Raw genomic sequence first — 19,879 nt, forward strand, 5'->3', positions numbered from 1 at the left:
TTCATTTACTGTAAAAGTAAAATTACACACTACACAAGTACTGACATTTTACATTGACGTATTGGCAAGGAGTAAACTGTGCTTTAAGTTGTTGTTGGTCCATGTTGAATGATTTGTGTACAGATTTGAGTTTGTGTCATATTAGTTCATGTTTTATGTGTGACATCTTAATCCAGGAAAAGTCAGGACAAGTTCCTGAAATGTAGTGAAGCCGAAGTGAATTGAAGTAAAGTTTTAAGACATCTTCAGGTCATAAAACACAGAACACCGTCTGTGATCCTCATATAATGAGACCCTTACATGCAGACTGACATTAGATCAGACATGAACTCTTGTTGTTTAAAATAGAATCTGAACTCGTCATTTTGACACCTTTCCCCCAGTGCTACTGTATGCAGCCGCGACATGAAAGTCTCCACCTCTGCAGGAGATACAGCTGTTTCTGCAGGGCCCCCATTTTTAGTCTGGGGCGGACAAATGTATGAGCTCAGGAGGGTTCTCACAGACTCGGTGGCGCCAGGTCTTCACACACTCACAGGATATGTAAAGACTTCAATAACGAGCTATTAACCCCTAATCATCGGGATCGATCAGGCGTTAACAAGGACCTCTACATATGCAAATTAGAGCAAAGGGCCAGGGCCCTTATAAAAGCCGACCGTAGACAGGAGCTGCAACCACACATTCCCTCTGACATTTGGTGGATTTACAGGTCACCGAGCAGCACTGCGAACATGGTCAAATACTTTTCTGTGGACTGGCTGGCCCAGAGCCATCACGACACAGCGCCTACCGAGGACCACGGAGCTGGCATGGATACTACGCCGACCTGCAGACCTCATATTCCCTGCATGGTGCAGCCGCGCCCGCCGACTTTTGGCAAGAGTTACCTGCAGCCAAAACCCAAAGCATCAACGCCTGTTAAACACGCAGAGAGCAACGGACAGCAGGACTCCAACCTGTGCTCACCTCTGCATCCAACAAGCTGCGCCTCACCAAGTAAGTATACCCAAAACTGAGAACTTCAAACCAACAATTCAGCCTTGACGCAAACGCGGTGTCTAACCGGAGCTTTTCTTTTCTTCAGTTTCAGAAATCAGCGGGTATTCCTCCGGGTACGAGAGCGAGGCGGCTTCCTCTGAGTGTCTCTATGTGGACGAGGGAAGCGAGATGGAGAAAGACGGACCACAGCGCCGTGTGCGCACTAAGTTCACCACAGAGCAGATCAACAAACTGGAAAAGATCTTCAACAAGCACAAGTACTTGGACGCTGGAGAGAGAGTGAAGACAGCCCAGAAGCTCAACCTCACAGAAACTCAGGTGAGATAAGACTTTCGGTGCAAACAGACCACTTCAAAAACATGAGATGAATGAGTCTCCACTGTGCGCCTCTTTACTCTGACACTAACGTTTATTCTTTGCTTTCTCTCAGGTGAGGACCTGGTTTCAGAACAGGAGGATGAAACTTAAACGGGAGGTGCAGGACTACCTCGCTCCTCAAGTCCCACCGGTGATGTTCCAACCTCTGGCCCCGGTTCAGTACCACAGCATGGCCGGACAGCGACCCCATTACCCGGCGACCGGCCGGGCCTTTTACCCGATCTCCGTTCCGCAGCTGGTCCTCCAGCAGCAGCAGCAGCAGATGTGCCCTCCTCGTCACATGATCCACAGCCAACATTTCTATTGAACTGTCAACTAGAGACTTTTCCGACTGAAACACTTAGAATCCAAAAGAAGTGCAATCCAGAGATGTGTGATTTTTTATTATATTTTATATAAAAATGTATAGAATTTACAAAAAAGTATTTATGACTGAATAAAGTTTATCTTCTATAATGCAGCACTGGACTCTGTATTTTCTTTGCTTTGCATAAACAACATTTAAGCCACTGTAGTGCCAACATTTCGAGATAAAGCTGATATTATCTTTGTTGTGGGATTAGTTTAACATGAATAGATCATCCTGTCTTTGATGTCGAGGTTGGAGGAGGTAGCCGATAAAGATGGGAGTTGTCCATTAAGGTTATATCTTCTTATCAGAGCTCATTGTATGGATCTCCTGCTTTGATTCTCTCATAATACTGAGCTGATATGAAACCATTCAAACCAATCATATAAACAGATCAAGCTAAATTAAATCAGTGAGGGTTACGCATCGTGTGGCACGTCCAACAAAGCCAAAAAGAGTCATATACAGGAACAATGTCAAATTCCTGATGAGCTCATACAGACATTGTGGTTTTGTTTTTTTCTGCCTTGCCTGTCACCTGAGGCTCTGCTTTCATATGCGTTGTTTGTCCCTATCTCTGCACTTCAAACGCTACTTAACAGGGGAGATCATGGTCGACAATTAGTCCTAATTAAGCCGCTCATTGATGAGTTTACACTTACAGCAGGAGCTCTCCGGCCTGGCTCCAGAGAGTCTGGGGTTTTGTGTGACTATCGAATCTGACCTCTTGTTTGAAGTCTGAGGCCTATAGTTAAAAGCCGATTAAGTGATGAGATTTGAAGATAGCAAACTCGATTCAGGACAACTCAAAGACAATTAAAAGTTAATTTATGTACAAAGAAGCTGCAGATCAGTTCACTTGCGGATTGTTTAGCTGAGGACATTATTCTAAGAGTTTAAATACAGCTTATGGAAGTGCGGGGAAATAACTGATTCAGACAATCTGTTTGAATGTGTAAAACGCTACATTTAAAATGAGTAAAATAATACAAAGTATGATCCTGCTTTGAGTCCCACAGGTTAGCTGATCCCCGTCAGCAAATGTCTCATTCAAACAAGTCAACAAAGATCAAACGGGACTTTCTCACTTTCTGACTGCAGTCACACCCACACGGCCCCACCATAACAAAGGCTTAATCAGCAGGTTGCTTGATGCTCAGACAGCTGGGCGCTTCTGTCTGGGACTGCAAGACTCAATCACAGATTTGACAGCCGGAACATTTTGATGGAAAGGGGTTTTTTAAATGTGAGATTTGAAAAGTGTTTGATCCACAGTGTCGCTCTATAGAGCAGGATTAGAACCCATGAGCCCGCTGCAAATGCTCCTTTAATTGTTCTGTCTGACATTCTGTATTCATAGCGGATGTGACCCTGATTCACTTTATGCAGAGATCATTAATGCCAGGTAACTGATACTCAGACTTACTGGCGCCAGAGCATCTCAGCCAGCCATGAACGTGAGAAAAACCACAGCCCAGCCTCTATTAACCTCAATTACAACGACCATCAAGCTTCTATCGTTCCGTTGAGAGCTCTTTGCATATGCAAATAAAGACGTGTGTCCCTCCTATATAGTGGCCCGTCACCCAAGAGACACCAACACATACCTCAAGACCTCTACTTGACTCCAGCATGGCAAACTTCTCTGTGGAATGGCTTTCCAAAAGTTATTATGAGGAGATGACTCTTCATTCAGAAATCCATAAAGAAATGGAGGAATTTACAAAGACACCAAGAATCCAGTACTCTCCGAGCTCACCAAACAGTAAGTTCACTGATAGACTGTCTTAAGATCAACGGCTCTTTGTGCAGGTATTGATTTTTGACTAAATGACTTAAATGCTCTGTTCTTCCTTCAGATAGTTGCGGTTACACTTCGGGCTCCGAGAGCGAGGTGGGGGGTGACAGCGAGGGGGAAGCCAACAGCCAGCAGCGAAGGATGAGGACCAAATTCACCTCCGAGCAGATCAACAAACTGGAGAAAACGTTCATCAAGCACAAATATTTGGGTGCCACACAGAGGAGGAAGATATCTGAGAAGCTGAACCTCTCCGAAACTCAGGTCCGTTTAAATCTCTGCTTAAAAAAAGTGTGAGCTCCTGGTGTGTGTCAGTAAAAGCGGTGATTATAATTCATACTCATAATTCTTTCATTTGTATTTTTCAGGTGAAAACGTGGTTTCAAAACAGGAGAATGAAGCTGAAGCGGGAGGTTCAGGATCTGCGTCCTGAGTTTCTGTCTGTCCCGGCCTCTCTGCTGCCTCCTCTGGTGTTTCAGCACCCCGTCCTGAGTGGACAGCTCCCCGCCAGGAGCGGCGGCTTCTACCCGCAGCTGCAGCCGCTCCACCGGACAACGCTGCCCGCTGCTCTGCACCAGCACCACCCCCACCACCATCCTGTCATCATGTCTGCACACTTCTACTGACCTTTCCTCATTGTTTCCTCACAAAAAAAAAAAAATGTTTGTCTAGAATCTAGATGTGTCCCTATTTCTCTCTCTAAAAGAGGGGTTTGAAAGTTGAGACTATATGTCTGAAGCACTATATTGTATGTATGGTTTAAATAATGTAATGTAATATACTTACTGAAAATCTTTTATGTCGCAAATAAAAAAGAATTAAATAATACAAATGGCTTTTTTTGCTTTGTTGTACTTCAGTCAAAATTGCTTGGGATATTACGTATTTTATCTACAGCCTGCACATTTTAACAAACATTACATCTAACATTCTTACAACATCTAACATTTCTTATGAAGTTGGAAGAGTTATGAAGTTCACACAGCCTACAGTCGTTTTACAGCGTCCATCACACAGTTAAAACCGGAACATTTCATCGGAACATTTGATTTTAGAGGCAACAGTGTCAGTGAAAACACATGAGTGACTCTGTATTCAAACATCTCTGTAGCCATAAATTCAAAGATCCATTCTGTTGCCATCTGTTGCAACATTGATGTTAACTGTAACAAAAGGAACAAACGGTGCAGTCTGGTGTTCCTGTTTGCACCAGACTGTGATCATGTTGCGCTTTATTCCCGCTCTCTCTCTCTCTCTCTCTCTCTCTCTGTCTGTCTATCACTCTCTCCCTCTCTTTCCTGGAAGAAACATTCATTCATAGTTGCCATGCAGGATCATCAGCATCACAGAAAAGCGAGTTCTCTTACAATCGGGTCACCTTTTTATGAGGCTATCTACAAGCACAAATGGTACAAAAAGAAAGCCCATGCGCAGTTTGGGGCATCTTCAGGCCTTCAGGCCAGCGGCTCAAAAGATGCTGTCTCCGGCTGCTGCAGGCAAATATTTTCATTAGGCGTCCAGTGGCATGGCTCCAAGCTGTGATCGCCCTGTGCTCGTTGTAGATTTGCATCTTCAAAGGCACTTCAAAGCGGAGGTAACTGCTAGATCATTGAGATCCATTGAGCTCTATTGTCTCCAGATTGAACTATTCGCACTTACTCGAGAGACGCGCAGGATCGGCGCCCTCTAGTCTGCCCAAGGTGTATATTGCCTCACGTTAGAGTCATTAGGTGGCACCAGCTAAATAGGTAACTGATTGAGTCTCTCTGTCATAAAGCTGTTGTGCCTTGTTCACTTATGATTTGCAGTTCTGATTCAGAAGAACATCCCTGCAGATTATCTGACACTGGCATGTGCTGCCTCATTCAGATCTGAGCTGCTTTGGCAGGTTTTATGTTCAGCACTCACATAATTCAAAAGTGAGCTGGGGCTATTCACTACTTCCTGCATATACATTTAAAAATAAATACTGACACCTCCCACCAGGAGGCACAATTACCAAAGGAGACTGTTTGAATTCCATGCATCAGTAACGCCCATAATGAGAAGAACATTATTCATTTAAAGGCTTACCAGACCATAGATCCATTTATGCAGCTCTATACAAACTACCAGACGGTGCAAGGCCCCAGCACTAACTGGGATGGTTCCTGGCACTAATGGCAACATGAGCATCAATAAATGATCCATTGTGAGAGGGCAAAAAAAAAATCAGTGACTTGAATGACAATGAGAGTTTCACTGATCCCTTTGAATCAGGTGAGTGGTTAGGTGAAGAGGTGCTAACAGTCTCTCTAAAACTGCAGCTGGATGGCAGCAGACAGACTGGAGCCAAGGCTGGATGATGGGGAGAGGCCAAAGGTTGTTTACAGGTTCAGTGAGAGAAAGACAGAGAGACGCATTTATTCATGATTGTAGTGATGCAATTAAACTTACAGTGCATGGCTTTTATTGTCAGTGAATGGAACGTAACTAAGCAGGCTGAGTATTTCCCTGTGATGTACTTTATACTCCACTACATTTTTAGATGGAAACATTGTACTTTTCACTCAACTGCATTTACGTGGCAGACGTAGTTATATGTTACTTTGCAGGTTAAAACCTGACATTAAAAAACATGTGATGGTGGGTTATTGCATATAATACAATGCATTGCTTAAGGTTGAACCTCTTTGCCTCCCTCAAAAGCAGCACCAGCAAAATCTCACATGGTTTAATTTCAATAATTGTTAAAGGCCCAAAAAGGTAAAATTATATTTCACAATAAAACCAAAGATCCTGTCCCCAAAGTCTGAAAATTAATACAAGCTTTTAGTCGTTCTTTTCTTCCTCTCTTATTAATCATCTTTGATTTCTCTTGTGAACCTTTGAAGGGGCCTGACCTTTGATAACTGTCTGTTAAGTAATTAAAATACACTCCACCTTGAGCAGTTACAGCAGTTACACATACACACATATGCATCAACAAGCTAATAAGGTCATATGTAATAATATATTAGTCATAAGGATCATTTTCTGCAGAATAAGTACTTTGACATTTAATATTGTTTAGCTCCTAATACTGAAATAGGATTTTGAGTGCTACTTGTGAGCATTTTTATATTTTGGGTCTTTTCATTTACAGAACTGCTACCACTACCTTTTGTAATATATGTATAAGTATATAATAGTATATATAATTGTATATATGTCATCTTATGCTTGAAAAAACATATAAGAGCAAATAAAAGCTGTGACACACTGGGCAGTTTTGGTAATGTACAATGAAAACACTTTTAGCGCAAAGAAAAAGGAGAATCCATTTGTAGAGTCTGTTAACAATGTCTTGTTTTTATGGGGTTAAAGCAGCAATACTGAGGCAATTTGTTGGACACTGTTGCCCATCAGAGTTGCCCAAAAAATTGCCTAGTGTATCACCACCCTAAGTCTTTTATGAATTGTAAATCATTAGCATAAACATAAGCATGAATGTCAAATCCAGTATTTAATGTCATCATTTCTTTATTTAAAAACATCAGCAAACAAATGATTCAGAAGCAAACACGTGTTTCAAATGAACAATGAAGTAGCAGAAATACACTCCACACACGCAATGCCATCACGGATGAACATGATGAAATCTGAGTTATGATATTACATAAAAATGAATCACAGAGACACAAAAATCACCCGCGCTCAATGTGTCAGGATTTACACTTTGTAGTTTTCCTCCGTACAGTAAGTCCATGGCAGGCTGGACCCTGGTGTGTGTGTGAGAGAGAGTATGTTGTGTGTGTGTGTGTGCACTTTGAGGTCAGCTGTCATGCAGAGAGGATGATGAAACGGCTGTCTGCCCCGTGGAATACCTCTGCAGCCCCATTTTCCCATGCCCTATGCCTCTTTAAAGTTACATATGAAAAAGGTATATGCATAGGAAAAAGGAACAGCGAGTGCAACGAGCCCTGCTGCTCTGCCGCCGCATGCTGGAGCCTGGAGGGCAGAGATGAGAAGAGCTCGTCAGTTGCATGAATGCATGAATAACAGAAGTAATAACTCATATATTCTCAGACAGCAGACAGTGGCTGCTGAAACAGTGGCTGCTGAAACTAAAAATGAAACAAAAATGCATATTCTATCTTTACGAAAGCAACACAAAGGGAAATGTTGAGATAACATTTTTCTATTTTTCCAACAATTATTTTAAGAAATTAGAGAAATCCGTCTCTAAAATGAATGAAGCGTGAAGAGGACTTACCCTGTACCACTCCAGATGAGTCTCTCCTGGGAAGGCACCTCCTCTTGGCCATTTATCCCTCCTCAGGGACCTTGAAGATGTTTGAGAAAGACAAAGTAGCTGTTGTGTGTGCTCACTCAGCACTTATCTTCCCTCTTGGTTTCAAGCCATGGCGACACACCTGTGGACACCACAGATGGAGTCTGAAAGAAATTTAAAAAAACTGTACACTACAGTGATACACATAGCTCGGATGCCTACGCAAAGTTCATTGTCTATTATGTCCAAATCGCCTCCAGTTAACAGTGAACTTGTTACAGTTATTATCTGCTATCTGACACACGCTGTAGATGTCAGAGGCAGAGCGTGGAAAAAGGGAAAACATTCAGGACGGCTCGTTCCTGCCGGTGGAAAAGTTTCTTATCTGTTCAGGGTTTTTTTTACTCCCCTTTTCTCTCCCAGAAGAGGGGCCCCATTGCTTTTTAACACTCAAGGTCTCCAGACAAGGACTCTCTGGGTGTGCTGAAGTGAGACACTGACACACACACATACGCGCACACACGCAGGCTGTGTTGTGTAGGGAGTGTTATGGCATGTCAAGGCCAGTGCAACCAGCCGAAGATGAAACTGTGCTCTTTTCTCTGAACCTCTGAGTTTGCACCATTAGGAGCAGCAGTCATACATCACAGGGTTTAGTGAAGGTAGATCTATCTTAGATGATCGTGGTGGCTCAGTTGAGGTCATCTCACACCACGCTGTAGCAAATCTCTGGGTGTCTATTAAAAACGCTGATGATGAGCAAGAGAGTTGTGTAATAATGAAATCTTTTCTATATCTGGGTGTTGAGTTTTGGTCCATATGCACATGTTTTACTTCATTATCTGTAAACGTGAACTTCACCCATGTAGGATGAAGATGTGATATCAATTGAAGGGCATATATGCACATAAACCAAGTATGATTCTGAATCTGGAGATGGTTTCATTGGTTTGCACTGTGCTGTCTGATTTAGGAATGATGGAAAGTAAGTCACAGTCTTCTTTTATGTCACTCATACTTGTTGATCTAAAAGTGTTTTCTCTGAAAAGGGGTGACAACTCTGAAATATTCTGGTGTACCAGATGATACAACTTTTGAACAGTTGTTGAGTTTTGATGTGTTCAACGTTGTCTTTGAAGCCTGGAAAAGTAGGCCAGACTGTTCAACTAGTGTATTTTAATTTTTCCAGGACTGTAATTATACATTAAACACGTGTTGTCAGGACTTTATGCATTGTGCTGTAGACTGGAAAAATATTTTTAAATGGTTTTCTTTATTTTTTGCCTCCTTTGCAGGTTGTAAAACATATACTGTATTACAGACTTGGTTTTTATTCATGTGTGGGGTCTTGTATGCCGGCTGGGCATAACCGTATACATGACAGAATAATAAAAGAAAATCAATAAATGCATTATTAGCTGTATTTACAGTGGTACAGTGTTTTCTTTTTAATAGTGTAAAGACAGTGGTTTTACTTGTAATGCACATACTAAATCAATATAATTGCTGCACAGAAGCTCAGACCGTTTTCCAGCCAGTCAAGACAGAAACATAAATCCCACCTAAAACCACCACTTGGTGGCAGCAGTTTCAAACCCTGACTGGCAGCAGAGGTCAAACACCATTTGTATACAGCATAAATGTATATATTTGTTTTAATGTACTCAGAATCACTCTTAATTAAGGTGCGATGCTACAACGAGCGGCACAAACAGACTGCTGTGAAGACAAATACCCACACTGACAGACGCTGTGAGCCGTGCCCCTTTGGTGAGATAAACAGAAAACTATTTGATCAAGGTCTGATGAGGAGAGGCACATTTGTGCTCACATGGTGGAGTATGCAGTAGTCATGGATACACTGTTTATCAGTATGTACTTTACTTATACAGTATTTCAAACGTCTGTACTCCTTTGCGTGCATATCTCTGTGTTAAAACCAACAAAGGCAAACAAGTGTACTCTATTGCAGTATTTCCCCCCACATCAAAATGTTGGACTCATTTCCTTTATGTCTCATGAGGGATTGCTTTTAATTGGATACACTTTAACATGCAGCTTTTAAAATCCAGTCTTGTTTTTCTTCTTTCTTTTTTTTTTTTGCGGAGTGTTTCATTTGAGCGGGGCAAATTTGCAGAGTTAAGCAGAAACGTCTCACTCCACAGAAAAAAAAAAGAAGAAAAAAAAAAAGAAAGAAAGGCAACAAAAGCTGCTTGTTCATCTAAATGCATCTGCCACGGAGCGGGAGCGAATTCACTCAGCACAACATTTCAGAGGCAAAACATGGTTTAAGAGTCTGACACTATGACAGGATGAGGGTGTGATATTTTCTGAATTGCAACACAACAAACACCTGTAGTTGTCTTTAGGTTTGAATTGGCAATTTGGGTAATCTGTTGTGCTCATTAGTAACAACAGTAAGTTTCAGTGCGCTCAGTAAACACCGTGTTTGACTCAAACAGTACCTGCTGTGCACTTTTGTGTATTTGTGGGAAAGAATAATGTACAAACAACTTTCTAGATATGTAATAATACAAGCCAGTGCGTGAAGAGGCAAATTAGCTCTAGTCAGTCCGTCTGTTGGTGTGTTGGTGGTAATATATCTGGTTAGTAGTAGCTAGTTATGGTTAGATGTAATCTCTGATATAGCTACTGGATCTTTAGTACACAGCACAAAGCTTTCTGCCTTTGGTGGTGTCATGTTTTTTCTTTTAATATCACCACAAGGTTGACATTTTAGTTTTTTAGTGAAATATCTCAGCAACTTTTGGATGGATTTCAATGAACCCTGGTTCAGATATTTTCAGTATCCAGAGGATGAATCCAAACTACTTTGTGACTTTTCAGCTTTTTATCAAGCGTCCATCTCCTTTGGACCTCAATTAATTTCACAAGACTGAAACATGTTTAGTAATTTCATTTGGGAAGAACTAAACAAATCCACAAGTAATCCATTTATTAAAAATATGATACATGTCTCCCATGAGGTACATAAACATAGGAAGAATTATTACTCCAGCATAATCAGAATTTACCCCAGATCTCGGGTACCAGTGTCTTCACACCTGGGTTTCAAGCTCTGGGCAGACAAAGACATGAGCAAAACTTTTGATCATCAGAAATAAAATAAAAAAAGTGTATTCATCAGAAATATTTTTTTTAGTACTTGCAGATTAGAATCATATGTAAAACACAAACCCCTTATCTTAACCTACTCTCAGCTTTTTGGAAAAGATAGCTGTAGCAGAATAGCAAGATTCCCATTCTCAGAAAATAAAACCTTTATTTATTTAAATGCTTTTCACTGAGAACGATGCTTTCTTTTTAAGGAACACCATGATCACATTCAGTCCTGGAAGCTGCCCAGTACAGTCACAGTCTGCTGGCCTCAGAGCAGCTCCACTGGAGCAGTTTAGGTTGAAGGTCCTGCTGAAGGGCACCTCAGTGGTGGTAATGGTTCACCTTCCCCACTTTTCACCTACATTTATCCTGCTGGTCTGAGGGATTGAACTGGGAAGCTTTGTCACAGGCTTACTTCACTAACCTTTAGGCCACCACTACCCAAACAAAGAAACAATAAGATTACAGCCGGACACTGGCAAATACTCAAATACAATCTGCAGATACCTGTTTTATATTATTCTGATATAAATAGAAAATGAGATTATATATGTTATGATATAACACCAAGCCTCTTAAACAGATTTAAACCCATCCTCCCTCATATATGTCTTACATTTAGAACAAAGGACATGCTATTTCATGCCTGAGGTTTGGATAATCTGCCTCATGTTACATGTGTAATGTTGTCAGTATGCCTGAAACTATGTATCCTCTGAAATTTTCCTTCATGTTGTAAACTAAGCAACACAGATAAGAAGATATGAAGAAAATCAGTAACCAAAGAAAACATACAGATTTGGCTTGAGGGTCTTTTTACTCAAAAAACCTAAAATGCTGATCAAGAAAAAATACTTTCTTACTTTTAAGAAGACATGGTGTTTCTAGAGGAGGAGAAATGTGCAAAAGACAGCCTTTAAAATATTTGTTGTTATAATAATTTGTCCTAGTTCACAGTTTCTGTATTCATTTATCAATATCACTTTTTTTATTAATGTCCTTGCTCTTTTGCCTCGTCGAAGCTGAGTATAATTAGATTGCACGTTAACGTCAATGTGTGTTTGTCTGAATGTTCATTCAAGTGTCTGTGAATCATTGTCAGAAGTTCAATGACTACATTTCTTTAAAGTAATAATAATAATAATAGTCCAGCTTCAGATAGATGTCTAAATGAATCCACTGCACAAAGCTGTCTAGCTGTTAATTAACTCAGCTAAGACTAATTTGCTATGAAATCTGGTCAGCTCTGTTCACTCCAGCAGAAAATGTTTGCCTTCTGGAGGAATTCAATCCAATAATTTAGAGTATAATAATTCCAAAAACTTCCAGCTGAGATGCTTTTAGCTTCCTAATGTGACACAGGTCAGTTTTTCTGCTGACTCAGACACAGTTTCTGGACAAATGAATCTGACTGATGTCGGCTGTTTATTTCAACAGGTTACCACACTCCATAGTGTCGTTGTGAAATCATAAATTATGAGACACGTTTCTCTCTTTTTTGACATTTAAGGTGGTGTCAGGTGTGAAACCTGATATACGGAGGGAGGGTAACTTCTTAAAAAAGTCTTTATTGTTGTGAAACTGTCTAACTTGCATGAGATTATTCTCAGAACAAAATCAAAACTGGCTTTACGCTGTGCGACCCGATTTGTCCAATATTCAGGTTTTTGGCAAAATAATAGTCTCAGCTCTACTTTATGTTTAGTGCTACTTTGAATGTTTTCTCCAAGCATATCAATTGTCTTTTAAACCTAAGGACTGTGTTTTAAGGCAACAAAGGATCTAAAGAGTAGAAATACATGAGCTAAACAATTTCTATCGCCTATTTGTAAATTATTTATGTGTGACTTGTTTGTGCTGGAGTAAGATACTTACTGCTAAAGATCAAAAGCAAATTTTGGTCTTAAACTTTTATCTAACTGTTTGGTCTTTTTTATAATGAGCATCACATCCTCAAAGAGCTTCTACCATTGACTCTTGGTCTTTTTATTCTTTGTGGTTAAAGATGGCCGGGAGCCTTGTTTTAAAATGTTGCAGTATTAAATATTGAATTTTCAACATGTAAAACAAAAAATAAACAGTTAACAAAAAAAAATAGTGACAGTGAAAGATAACTCCCTTCATCTCCTATGTGAACTAAGGTCATTCACATACCAAGAATGCTTTCAATAGATAAGCCAATTCTAGTGCTCGCTATTATTATCACATTCTCATGTGAAAATGTGGCTTTGTTGCACACCTCTGGGAGGCTGTGGATCCGGATCCCTGTGTCTCTCTCTTCCTTTCCGCTTCCCAGCGGTTAGTGAATTTTAACTTCCCCTCCCTTCACTTCCCTTGCTGTGTTGTGCTCTGGTACGGGAAGCTGGAGATGCAGTTAAACAGATGGGGAAGGGAGGGGTTGCCTCCATGGGCCCCCCTCATGTAGGGGCCAATCTGCACCAGGCAGGGGGGCTGACAGAATAAGGCCACAGGGAGGTGAGACATGCACCTCAACCAGGCCCTCTGGGAGGGGCCCGGGCCATCACGCTGCCACCTGAGCGATTATGGCTGTTTTCGTCTATTCGGCATAGGTGTGTGTGTTCGTCTGAGAGAAGAGGGTGAGGATGGGGGGGGGGGGGGGAGAATGATGGAGCGCGATGAAAAGCAGTTGAATAAAACAATAATTAGAGGAGGTCGGACACATCTATGAACTCACTGTCAGTCTCTGCTTGTGAAACAAAGCTAAAACTACAGAAAACTGAACAATTGCAAAGCAGCAGAAGCCAATACATCTGTATTACTTTGTGTCTGCTGTGAACATCTGAAGTGCATAACCTCATTTTACATTTAAATGAAATTCTTCGGCTTAATTTTACTGCTTGTATGTTGGTAAATTGTCTTTCTCTGCTCTCTGCAAAGTGAAGGAAGTGAGTCAGCTGTAATGAAAATCAGGACCAGGCAGTGTTTGACCTCAAGACTTCTCATGAGTCTAATTCGTGTGCTCATATCATTCAAGGCTGAAGACCACGCTGCTCGAAACCATCTCCTCTTATTCTCTTTGACTGCAGGCGTTTAGTGTATCTGTTACCGCGAAGAGAAGAAACATCAGCATGAGCTTTGATTGCAGACAAAATACTGCATGTTTCAAGTTTTGTCTTTTTTTTTATAGCCATAGATAAGCTGTTCCCATCTATCCTGGAGACATCACTATCCAAGGTCGGACAGTTTACATATGTGGAAATCCCACCATTAAGAGACTTAGCTAGGGGTAAGATCTACGAAACACTCGTCGGAATACTGATAAGGGCTCATGTCAGCACAGTGCCACCTTTGGGCATGCTGCCATTAAAGAATTAAGCTGGTTGGCCCTCTTTTAACGTTAACAATAATTACAGTGAGATTAAATAAAACATCCAGTGTTGTTACTCTCACTTTCTCTGCCTGCATGTCTCTCTTTCTCTCTCCCTGAAGGTGGCTCAATCAGATGACAGCAGTGGCTGTCTGTCGTCGTCAAAAGACATTTCAATTTGGCGACCCTCCCTCGGGTTCGGGTAAATTACCACTTCAAAAGGCTGCGACTCCCCAGGTCGCTCCCAGTGGGGTCCGTGCAGTACACTCTGTCTCACTCCCTCTTTCTCTACTTCTCTCAACCCACTGCTCAGTAATACTGATGAGGGCCCAGGCCCCCTTGAGCATGCTTGTCCCTCCATACTAAACAAAACTCTCTCCTGGAGAACAGGGAGCATGCTTCATTATTCTGCATGAAGAGCGTAATGTCTTTATTTTGTGTTCAGCGGAATGTGTTGGTGGCTTTTTCACCGCTGGAAATGAGCAAATGGGAGAAACGCTGCAATTGCTTAATAGAAGTTTTGACAGAAGATACATGAACTTTCAGGCTAAATTTGATGGTGTTGCAAAGCAATACATCACACCAACTCAGAGTTTTTGTACAAATGATACATCCTTTTCATTATGTTGTTTAATTGTGCAGCTAATACAATTGACTGGGTGACTAAAACGAATTAACAGGCCAAATCTGAGCTCAACAGCCATATGTCCTATAAAAGAAATGCTTAAATTTGCACTTAAGTTTTGCTTAAAGAAAAATGAAACTATTCCAATGAAACATGGTCCAGCTTTGCCATGGTATCCTTTTTAATAGGACTACCAAGGTAGTCTCAAGTTCTATTCATGCAATTTTAAAGAAATAGACTTTGACTTTTGGGGGAATTTGTCCATTTGCTTTCTTGGCAACACTTAAATGAGCAGATTGATGCAACCCTCACATTTGTATGCTAAACATGAAGCTAGAGAAAACAGGCAATTAGCTTAGCTAAGTACAAAGCCTGGCTGTGGGGGGAAACATCTAGCCTAGTGTTTTGCTGTTTTTTGTTTTGTTTTTTAAAATCATTTCAGTACATATTAACAAAGAAGATATCACATTCTAGCTTTACAAGTGCCAGGAAGAGGATTTTTTAACTTTTGGACAGGGCCATGCTACCTGATTCCCCCTGCGGCCTTTATGCTAAAGCTAAGCTAAGTGCCTGCTGGCTCTGGGTTTATAATTAGCCTACAGACATGAGAGTGGTAATGTTAAATGTCCCATTTAAGCATAGTCCAAGTCTTCCATCGTTCCTTTATTTATCTTATTTTTGTAACAGTTAATACATGCTTAACTTAAACATACTGGACTATCAGAGTGATGTGCAGGAGTAGACAAAGCAACAAACAACTAAAAGTTAAGAAGTGGAAAACTGCAGCAAAAGTCAACTGAATTAAGTTACAAGCACACTCGATGTTCCAAATCTGTCACGACACTCACTGGTTTAAATGTGTGCTATTGATCTGTGTCTCTGTCTGTGCCATCTGTTTGCGATTTCAAGACTACTCATCATGTCATACCGAACAATTGAACAATATCTTTAACTAATGCATCTATAATTTGGACAAAGACATCGTCTCTTAAGAGCTCTCTTTGTCTCATGCTGCTTTGAAAACTCACAGAACACAACAAACTGCTGATTGTCAAACTCCGTTTTATAGCTGACAAAAGCTTTTAACTGGCATTTGATTTAATAACACCCACAATGGATCAAGTTCACGCTTGCAGTTGTTATTTATTATATACAGCTATCCATTTACACTGTGGAGTGAAAGGCTTTGTTCATCAAGTGTTTACTTTTTGTAGCCCATTTAGTGGCCAAGAGACAATTGACACACACATGAGTCAGTTAAGCAGTGTTCTTGTTGTTTTTGAGAGGAGATATCGGAGTTGAAAGTGCAATCATTTTCAGAGTATTTCTTCCTGCCATACCATCATGAATCTGAATCATTAAAATCACACTGAGACATTTGTGTGCATGAGGGTTGATGTGAAAAGATGAACCCTGAGGCTACAACACTCCCAGGTTGCATGTGTGAAAGAGTTATAAGACACTAAAATCCTTTCTACTTATTCATTCTAAGTCACTGTAGATAAAGACATTAGCAAAGAGCCGGATGTGATATGAAATAGAAATGACTTGAGCTATTAACCACATCACAAAGACATGAACTGAAGGACTAGCTCCCTTAATACAGTGAGAAGCTTGGCTTATGTTAACAGACACTTAAGTAATGCTTCTGTGGTTCCACCCTGTGAGTTTTTGTTTTGTTGGGTAAATGAATGATGACAGTCCCTGTTTCAGCAGCTTCTCTCGGTATTACTGGAGGGATTGTAAGAAGGCTTGCACTGAGTGAAGCAGACACAGTGTTGTTGGCAGGGAGCTGACAGAGACTGAAGGCATACTATTGTCTAAAGATGACTGACAGTACTCGACTTACCATGCATCACCAACACCTTAATGTGGCGTGCTGATTTTGAATGGCTCTGTTTAGTTTGATCACGGTACACTTATATGGCAATTATTAAAGATCAAGTGCTTTTTTTTATGAAATTTTAAGTGTTCTCACATCACCGGCCCATCAACCATGCCTCTCCTGGTCCTTCCCCTCTGGGCCTTTTGACTCAGCTGCTGCATGATGGTTTTAATTAATCAGATTAGCAGAAAATAATTGGTGTTAGTCTAGACTCTGACATGAAAACATACTGTTATTCTAACTCATAATACAGGGATACTGATAACTGGAAAATTGTAATTTAGAATGATGATATCAGCTAATTTTTGTGTTTTAATCAATCTAACATTGTTGTGCAAATCTGTTGAAATAACTGCAAGATGATTCGGATGAGAGGGGAAGATGATTTAAGTCATAATCCAGACCAAACATGCACAGCCATCCTCTATTCAAACACTTTCCCATCCTCTTATGTGCTGACACATACTGTATGCACACACACTCATGCACAAATACTATTCCTCCTAGTGCTGATAAATTAAGGCCATCTGAACGTGTTCACAGTGGGTATATGTGCTAAGGTGTGAGCCAAGTCAGACACAAATAGTATCACAGCAGAGCTGCTGATGATGAAAATGGAAATGTGGAGCTCTGGCTCTGCATTTCTGTGTCTAACCTCATGCGGTGCCCGTGCTGTGCTGGGGTTGCTGAGGGGAGATGTGAGGGTTGTCAAGCTGCTGCTAGTCTTTTTGACATTTCGTCTCTCTCTTCCTCTCTGTGAATGTCTCAACACAAGCGAGGTGAGATTCCTCTCTCTGCCACTGTATTATGCACCCTGGCGCGGCTGATGATCCGATGTAGACATGAGAAAGTGAGGCTGTGGCCTTGCACGACGGTGGATCTCACCTCCCTCACCCCTCATCCTCCGCCCACCTCCTCCTCTCCCTTCTAGTCCAGTGATAACAGTTGTATGAAAGATCTTCTTTTCTGCCGGTGGTGGGAACTCAGAGATAAGGTGGGTGGTTGGGTGACTGCTGGACCTTCTCCAGGGAACAGGGAGTTTCAGACTCCTATGATACTGCTGTGCAAAGGGGATGAAGGTCACAGGGTGTGTTTTTACATCTGTGCGTTTAGTATTTGAGGGCCTGTGTTCTTTTTAGTTTCCACCCTTGAATGCATGTGGTGTTTTCCTCGTGTAACATTATCACCGCTTGTTAAGAAACACATTTTCTCAAAGTTTTGATCAAACAAATGTGAGCTTCCCAAAACATAACATACACACTGTCTGCTGTCATATTGCTTCTGCATCCTTGAGAATCTTGTGGTGGCACAATAACACTTAATATCTGATGAAAGCTTAACCAAAACACTGGTCATGCTGACCTAGCACAGAGGAAATCGCCTTGGCCTTCACTCATCATCTCACTGTAGCTTTCAGTCTTGTCAGGAGCTGCACTGAAATGTATTGTGGAAGGAAAAAAGGCTGCTAATTCAGATAAATTTTTCTGAAGTCATAGGAACAGTCAGAGTAATTACTCAAGTCAGAGTGAGGGATAAATCATGATGATTTATCGTCATTATGATTTATCCCTCAGAGATTTGCCCTTGAATAACAGATGGCTGTTGGAAGCTAAAAAAGTTGGCAGCAGACCCTTTTATGGTTTTATTAACAAAAATATAGAATCTGTCATGGGAGGATACTCATTAATCTTATCTCTTATCTTAAGAAAATTAAAGTTACAGAACATAAAAGCCGGCACAATTATCCAAGAAGTGAAAGCATGCAGATATTTTCCGCCTCTGTGCCCGTGTCCATCCTTGTCTCAGCCGAGCTTAAATGCAAAATTCCGCTTGATTCCTCCAGCTTTACCCTTATTTTCCAAGGTTGTTGTCTGTGTTACGGGGAGGGTAATGAGCTGTCGATCAGAATGACCAGGGTTTGATACATGGGTAGCTTCCAGGGAGGGCAGAGTTACTGCTCCAGTGAATCCTGCGTGGCGATGACAGCTGATGCTTGCAGAAAAGGAAACAAACAGACACATTTGCATTGCTGTAGTTTTTTAATTTTTTTTTCTTGGAGCTGCCATCACCTATTCAGTTTGACAGAAAATATGATTATCTGCCTTCCCCCCATGTGGTTATAAGGTAGGAAAAGAGTGACAAGATGTGGGTGTGTGTGGTTAGGTAGCGGCTTGAGGAAGGAGCCTGTGGTCGTCTTTCTGTACCTCTCTGCTGGATACACCTTGTGTGTCCCTGACACTTTCTCTCATTATTAGATACACGACTTCCTGCTGGGGAGGCCAGGTGTTGCTGGGGCTGTCATACATACACCCCCAATCAAGATGCTTCATGCACACACACAACACATACACCCGTGCGTGCACACACACATATAAAGGTGGATCCTGGAGGGGACAGATGTGATAATTTTATCAGCCTACTACACAGAGGATGTGTGAGATTGTGGACTTCTTAACTTCAGAAGCCACTTTTCAGCAAATAGCTGTCCGGCCTGTGTGAAATATCAAGATGATGAGGACAGGTGTAAAGGGTAGGAAGGTGTGTGAGGGTAAAGTCCAGCTTTACAAAGAGGGAGAAAATTTTTCTTGGCAACACAGTCTAATATTTCTGTCTGCTAAAAAATGTGAGAGATGAAAATAAAATCAAATTTTAGCTAATAAAATGTGAAAACAGATTAGACATTTGGTTCTACATGAAGATGAACAATATAATCTTAAAACCCAAACCATATCAGTGCTATCTAAATCGAACACTGAATAAATAGTTTAAAAGTTCAGGCAAAATTTTATGAATAACCTGCCACTTTTACTCCAGAAATAGGCTCTAACCTGACCTCTAAAGGCACCTTTTATTTGATCAACTTCAAGCTGTTCCACAGTACAACAGCAGTACAAAAGAGAACCTCTGTTATACATCTTTTATTCAAACATTTACATAAATGTTTGGTGTTTATGTTGCCATGTTGACCATGCTGTTGCTACGTACAGACACAAATATCCCAGAGCATGATAGAGCATGTTACTTTGTGTTTTTTAGTTGTCATACCATTTGAAGCACATCGGGCACTTCATCAAAGATCACAGAAGACGAATAATTCTTAATTAATTTTTAATTCTTAATAGGAATATCTTTGAGGTCTTTA

General features: G+C 41.0%; 2 protein-coding genes and 1 long non-coding RNA gene across 3 annotated transcripts; 2 read left to right on the forward strand and 1 right to left on the reverse strand.

Moving 5' to 3' along the window:
- The first annotated feature begins 282 nt into the window (after nt 1-282).
- Nucleotides 283-1,775, forward strand: vox (ventral homeobox). The gene is made up of 3 exons (XM_027278041.1): nt 283-999; nt 1,088-1,320; nt 1,433-1,775. The coding sequence occupies exons 1-3, from the start codon at nt 735-737 to the stop codon at nt 1,685-1,687; spliced, it is 753 nt and encodes a 250-aa protein (XP_027133842.1). The 5' UTR covers nt 283-734; the 3' UTR covers nt 1,688-1,775.
- A 1,526-nt stretch (nt 1,776-3,301) lies between these two features.
- Nucleotides 3,302-4,352, forward strand: vent (ventral expressed homeobox). Its single transcript, XM_019274588.2, has 3 exons — nt 3,302-3,494; nt 3,589-3,791; nt 3,896-4,352. Exons 1-3 carry the CDS (start codon nt 3,362-3,364, stop codon nt 4,151-4,153), a joined length of 594 nt encoding a protein of 197 aa, XP_019130133.1. The 5' UTR covers nt 3,302-3,361; the 3' UTR covers nt 4,154-4,352.
- A 2,640-nt stretch (nt 4,353-6,992) lies between these two features.
- LOC113745665 (uncharacterized) lies at nt 6,993-8,087 on the reverse strand. Its single transcript, XR_003462305.1, has 2 exons — nt 7,762-8,087; nt 6,993-7,496 (listed from the first exon to the last, which is right to left on the reverse strand). It is a non-coding gene; the product is annotated as an uncharacterized LOC113745665 (long non-coding RNA).
- Nucleotides 8,088-19,879: the final 11,792 nt, after the last annotated feature.

The sequence above is a fragment of the Larimichthys crocea genome, chromosome III, assembly GCF_000972845.2.
Source record: "Larimichthys crocea isolate SSNF chromosome III, L_crocea_2.0, whole genome shotgun sequence".
NCBI classification, from domain to species: domain Eukaryota; kingdom Metazoa; phylum Chordata; class Actinopteri; family Sciaenidae; genus Larimichthys; species Larimichthys crocea.

Excerpts from the sequence above, each read along its gene's own strand:
- vox (XM_027278041.1), top strand. The coding sequence starts at position 735 with ATGGTCAAATACTTTTCTGTGGACTGGCTGGCCCAGAGCCATCACGAC. Across the intron at positions 1,000-1,087 it reads AACAAGCTGCGCCTCACCAA|TTTCAGAAATCAGCGGGTAT; the intron begins GTAAGTATACCC and ends TCTTTTCTTCAG. Across the intron at positions 1,321-1,432 it reads TCAACCTCACAGAAACTCAG|GTGAGGACCTGGTTTCAGAA; the intron begins GTGAGATAAGAC and ends GCTTTCTCTCAG.
- vent (XM_019274588.2), top strand. The coding sequence starts at position 3,362 with ATGGCAAACTTCTCTGTGGAATGGCTTTCCAAAAGTTATTATGAGGAG. Across the intron at positions 3,495-3,588 it reads CTCTCCGAGCTCACCAAACA|ATAGTTGCGGTTACACTTCG; the intron begins GTAAGTTCACTG and ends TTCTTCCTTCAG. Across the intron at positions 3,792-3,895 it reads TGAACCTCTCCGAAACTCAG|GTGAAAACGTGGTTTCAAAA; the intron begins GTCCGTTTAAAT and ends TGTATTTTTCAG.